Genomic DNA, 6063 nt, shown 5'->3' with positions numbered 1-6063 from the left:
CGCAGCTATAGAGTGACACCTCGTGGTCGAGTTCCTTCATGCTTCATCTTTTGATCCTTGTTGCAAGGTCCAATGACTCACAGTCGTCCTTGCCTTCACTCTCCAGTCAAAATAGTTTCCCCCTCACCCTCTTCACTTGAGCCAGTTTAAGGAGGAACAGCGTCATGACCTTGGGCTGAATGACGCATCGCGCACAGGAGTCCTTCCTGCTCGTGTTGACGGTAACGACGGACTTTGCCACTCTGAGTGGCATTAAGTGGAGTGTATTCTGACTGGCAGGTGTTTTTAGACCAAGTCCAGATATGTATGTGAGAGAAAACACTATAAACAGCGACAAACACTCTCCTGAAAAGTGTTGATTACAGAAATCAGCAAAAGACCACAATGTGTGATTCCAGGTATGAGTGGATTTAATCTGCTGCATTAAGAAGGGAAACAGCCAATGCAAAAATGCTTACACACAGAGATGAGTTTCAAGGTTGCATGGGCATTAAATAAATATGCATCAATATAATTAAATGATCACAGTATATGCGAGTCCGTTGGTGAAAACTATTCAGGATTTATATAGCTGTATAGCAGATTTCCATAGCAAAGAAAGTTATTTGTAAAAAAAAAAAACGTTAAGTAGGCTGTACAAGATACACAGATCAATACATTGTACTAACATAAAAGATAGTTTAAGCTATTTAATATCAGGTTTGTGTTCTGTGAGGTTAGATTTGTAAAATACAGCAGCCACTGTTCATACAAAAATATACAATTTCATGTGTTAGCTATAGGTTGAGTGCCACCCACTGGTGGCCAAATAAATTACAACAAAAAGACAGTGAGATTAAAAAATGTGCATCGGTCAATGGTATCCAAGTTCTGTATTATTTACAAGCAGTTTAGTAAAAATATTATTCTTAAAATACATAAATTGTCACTCTTGCTGCAATAGATTAAACCCCTGAATCACATTTTTCATTGATTAACTGTGACGAACACACCATGGATCATATTTTCTCAGAGAAAATACAAAGATATTGACATAATAAAAGAAATACCACTAGAAAAGACAACCATTTGGTGTGAAGGGTATTGCTGAGATGTCCTGAGTTAGTCCAAGCACCCAGTGATTGAAGTCATTCTCAACGTTTACAGTATGTGAAGAAAAGACATTTGCAATGCAGACCTGACAGAGTATATAAGCTGTGCATTGCAAGTCACCAGAAGTGAAAAGGAAAGAGTAATCATTACAGGTTGTACATTTGAGATAGACAGTTTTTAAAAAAGTAATTTTTTGGCCCAGGGTTAGCTGAATTTAGAGCCGGACACGACATGGCTCAGTTGAAGGTTCTCTATCCACCTGCACCCCACACTTCCTGGACGGTCTATCCCTTCACAGCTCCCCACGGCTGCAGAGCGGCCTGAGGCAGAATGAACTGAGGAGATGGCTGCGGCAAGATGTAGTAGCCAAATACCTGCTGTGGCGGAGGAGGATGCGGCGGAGGCGCGCACACTGCATTGAGAAACACTGGAGCGCCCTTCTTATACTGAGGCCAAACTGATGCAGGGTGGTAGAAGTACTGGAGGCTGGCAGGGAGCTGTGGATCGGAAGGAGTACAAGAGATTAGAAGGGATGCTGGATAGTTCCCAGCACGCGTGGTACACACACTTTGTCCATAAGGGAGGAATCAGTGGACCTTTCATTTCAACAACATGCAATACTGAAACTTTGACACATGGGAATGAGCGCACATCTGGAGTAGTTAGCTAACGACTAACACACAAAATGGATGTCAGGATTCATTTTATACTTCAGTAATACATTGTCAATTCTCTGTAGTTGTGTATAAAACAATTCATTGGTTTTATATTTTGGACAACAATGAAGCTCAGACCAACTGTAGCCATTTTTCTTTCTGTGAGAAATGTTCTTGACAATGAGAAAAAAGTAGAACATCACCATGCTTGTCCCTTAGTTGTGAGATACCAACAGATGACCCAGAAACTGACCACATTTACCATATTTCTGACGTATTTAATCTTATTTGGTCCTTCGTCGTGCCGCTTCCGAATCCTGGGAACCATTGCTATCGCGTAGGTGTTGCTTTCTGGTGCATCCTTCTTGATGACATCCTTCCCTTCTTTTTTTTGCTCTCCCTCCGTCTCGCCATCTTTAGCCTCCTCCTCTGTGTCACTCGACGCAGTGGAACTACAATCCGAAGAAGTAGCAGAGTGGTAATCCGACGTGTCCAGAGTTCCCAGGTCCACCGAGGAGTCCGCCTGTTTTACCTCCACGCCTTCCTCTTCGAAACGGGCTACTGTGAACGGCCGGCCGTTCTCTGCAGATCTGAGAAGAGGGAGTAGATTATTTAAAAACACACACTTTTTACTTCCCACATTTGATTCATCATGACGATGATTCATCGGGAGAAATGGGTCTTTGTTCTGGAAGTGTGTCTGTCTCTCTGCCTCAGCAGGCCAGCCAGTGACTCACCTTGCACACACCTCCAGAGGGTCGATCCACAGTGTGATCTCACGCGGAAAGCCAAGTTCACTGGGTGTGAGCTCACTCTGCTCGCATGCCTTCAGGATCACTTCATCACAGGCTACTCCGTTATTTATCCGGATACATCTGTGAAGGATTCAATGTTGAAGATTTAGTTGTCTCGTGGATCTCCTCCCCTTTTAATGCAGCATTCGCAGCTTATATTAAGAACATAATTATATGATCTTTGCGGGGACTACACAAATACATTGTGTAATTACCTGTATGCCTGGCCTTTGCTGGGGCAGCCAGGGTACCAGTGGTCGTCATATTTGTTGCATAGAAGTTCCTGTAGCTTCTCGGCAAACAGTTCTGCTTTGGCTTCACTGAGCTTGCCACGTGCCACAGCCAGGCTTTTGAGGAAGTTCACTCCGGCCTCCACCTCTCTTTTCATGGTGACTGTAGGAACGGAAGACTTTTTTATTAATTTTTTTAAACCATGAGGTTGCAAACAAATGTTTCTGTGTGTACGTGATTATGAGTATGTGGCTTTGTAATAAGTAGTGATTTGAGTTTTTGGCAACAGAATGTGAGATCCCTTCAATGATATGCGTGGGGGGAGGGCAGGAACTTCAGCTGCAGTGATAACAGCGCTGTCTTGTCTGGTTGCCCCTGAGCCTATTTGTATTACCTTTTGGGAACCTCTGTGTGCCTGGCCTTTTACATGGCTTGGTGAATACTTTGTATACATGCAAAAAAGATGCAAACAAGCGCTGCTTTTTAATCATTAAGTATTTTTTTAATGCAAATCCAATGTACTCAGTGTGCTGTTTATCCTCTGATAGCTCGTCTGTTTGGGTTGGGTGCCAATGTCAGCCTGACCAGAGAGATTAGTGTGTTCTATAAAGGCCAAGGCTAGTCAAACTGTGCAGCCCAACCGAGAGCAGCGTGGTAACATCCTGCTGAGGTCCCTGACAAAAAAATGTTGTGCCTTGAACTTTGAGGAGCAGACAGTAATTTGTTATTGTGGCTTGAAACACACCACTGTTGCTTCAGCCTGTATATTATGTTGTGAGAGAAAATTATTATTTGCCCTGGGAAAAGTAGCCACAGCCTCCACTTAGGCGTCGTAATGAGCCTGTGACACAACACGCAAAAGTAGTAACTTTAAGTCCCTAACAAATATGTTTTGCTTTAATCCTCAAATGTTATAGATGTTCCAGTCAATTAATAGTCTGCCAGGCAAACCGGGTCATATAGCACATATTCTTCAGACTGTTGTGGTTGAAGCTTCCCTAATTTATATACAGTAACTCTGCTTTGCTGTCAATCACTCAGCAAGTAAATATGTTCATTTCAACAGTCTCCGCCAGCCAACGGTTATTAATTTTGCAACATCTGACAAAGACACACACAAACACAGGTTTTTCTGGTAGGTTTTCCAGTTTCAGATTTCTGCTGCGACTGTCGGGAATGTGAGCCCCGTTGGCCCAAGCAGCCTTGTACCTGTAGTTCGTTCCAACGTCACGTTCAAGAGGCCACAGGTATTCAAAACAGATGCTGTGTTTAATGAAGACGTTCAAGCTCAGAACGTTTACACTGAAAATGTGTCATTTTCACAATTTTCTAAAAAGAGATTACAAATGTTAGAACATTGTAAAAATTACACAATTTCTGAAACCGAAGTTCGAAATATTCACGGAGATTCAATCTCACGCTTGAGAATTGTATACAGGATTCCTAGGCGGCTGTGGGTCAGTGGTTAGCAGCTCTGTCTTTCAATCAGGGGGTTGGTGGTTCAATATCCGCCCTAGTCGATGTGTCCTTGAGCAAGACACTTAACCCTGAATTGTTCCCTGTAGCTGTGTCTACAGTGTATGAATGTAACATGATTGTAAATCGCTTTGGATAAAAGCGTCAGCTAAATAACATGTCATTTAGCTGACGCTTTTATCCAAAGCGATTTACAAGCATGATATCATCAGAGGTTCAGTGATGCCCTAAAAAAAAAGAAGCAAAAAGTTCCCAGCAACTGACGAGCAGGTCCGGCTTTCTCAGTCTGCACACCGTGCTTACTGTGTGTCCGTTTACTGAAGAGTGACCTGCCGCCACTATCACAGACTCTGCTGATTTGATTGTACGTGTGAAGACAACAACTTGACCCATTTGCAGAGGCACGTCCATTTTATTTATCAAGCCCAATATCACAAATCTGACTGAAGGCACACTACACCCTCTGTCCTTCAGACCCTGGCTTTGGATAACAATAACGACAAGAGTTGGCCCCTGCTGATAATATACAAACTGTGTTTGTGTATGTTTGATGTTAGATTGACATCTGATTTCATTTGGCACTCGACAGCATGTTGCTTTGGCTCAGTGTGTGTTTGACTTCATTTAGGTTATGTCAGGCTGCCACTTGCAGCATATTTTCCTCCGCATTCACTTTGAGTGACAAAAGAAACGTGTGTGAAACAAGGAAGACAAAACAGAGCGGTGAAGGCACCACTGTGTGTGTGTGCGGGTGTGTGTGTGTGTGTGTGTGTGTGTGTGTGTGTCTGCTCATGGATGTGCCATTACAAGCAGATAAAGGAGAACAACTCAAATTGATCGACAGCTAATGTATTCTTTCGTCTGTTTCTTCTGATGTAATAAAGGAAACTTCCTGCTACAAGCTGGAAATAACGCAGTTGGGGTTTCTCACTGTGCGGAACCCCCCCCCCCCAAAGGAAATCAGTAGAGACGGATGTACTTTCGGTAGAGAAGGTTGCCGATATTATCAAGTTACTCCCAATGTATATGGTAGTAGAGCAGTGGAGCACGTCGGGTTAAAAAGTCGTACTTAGTCGATAGAAAAAGTTTAGTAAAAGTAGCAAGAAGTCGGGGGGGGGGGGAGATTGCGTATAAACGCAAGATAAAAAATAAAAAAAACAATTTATAATAAAAAAATCACCGAGCGAGGCATGAAAGACAAATAAAGAGAACGGACATCAACGTTGTAACAATGTAACAAACACGACAGCTACAAATGACGTGTTTTTAAAATAAGCTACAATCACAATTGAAATACGCCACAGTGAACATACAAGTGATGAAACATAGTGTGGTACTCACGATAATAAGTGTCCGGTCGGGAGAATATGCTCTTGAGCGTCCTCGCCTCCTTGTCTCCTGTCTCTTGACTCGTGGCTGCCTGGGCTGCTGTGTAGGAGTTATTATGGGCAGCACATGTTGCTTCCTTGTTCCCCGTTCAGCTCTCGATGCTGCTGCAATAGAGACGGAGCATTACAGTCAGCGTGACTCACTTCCTTTACTCGAGGCCGTGAGCAAGCGCTGACTGGCTCCCCGCGAGAGAGACACCCTGCCCACCCAAGTATGGGCAGTCAAGGTAAACAGCTGATTGTGTGTGTGTGCGTGTGCGTGTGTGTGTGTGTGGAAACGCACTGTTACAACTACAGTGCGTGTGTTCGTCCCTACAAATCACTACCCTATGATGACATCGGGTGCAAGGTAATACTCGTGTTTATCCGATATTGTAACTCCCTGAGGTTGTTTAACTTTTTTAAAATTATTAATCAAAGGGTTGA

At 43.2% G+C, this 6063-nt stretch overlaps 1 protein-coding gene across 1 annotated transcript; it reads right to left on the bottom strand.

Moving 5' to 3' along the window:
• Nucleotides 1-387: 387 nt before the first annotated feature.
• Nucleotides 388-5805, bottom strand: si:dkey-79d12.5 (maternal B9.15 protein). The gene is made up of 5 exons (XM_034553375.1): nucleotides 5591-5805; nucleotides 2758-2935; nucleotides 2486-2623; nucleotides 2011-2338; nucleotides 388-1589 (listed from the first exon to the last, which is right to left on the bottom strand). The coding sequence occupies exons 2-5, from the start codon at nucleotides 2928-2930 to the stop codon at nucleotides 1377-1379; spliced, it is 852 nt and encodes a 283-aa protein (XP_034409266.1). The 5' UTR covers nucleotides 2931-2935; nucleotides 5591-5805; the 3' UTR covers nucleotides 388-1376.
• Between the last annotated feature and the right edge of the window lie 258 nt (nucleotides 5806-6063).

The sequence above is a fragment of the Cyclopterus lumpus genome, chromosome 16 (assembly GCF_009769545.1).
Source record: "Cyclopterus lumpus isolate fCycLum1 chromosome 16, fCycLum1.pri, whole genome shotgun sequence".
In the NCBI taxonomy this organism is placed as follows: domain Eukaryota; kingdom Metazoa; phylum Chordata; class Actinopteri; order Perciformes; family Cyclopteridae; genus Cyclopterus; species Cyclopterus lumpus.
Note: the sequence above shows the minus strand (reverse complement) of the source record. Positions and strands in the feature narration are given on the sequence as shown.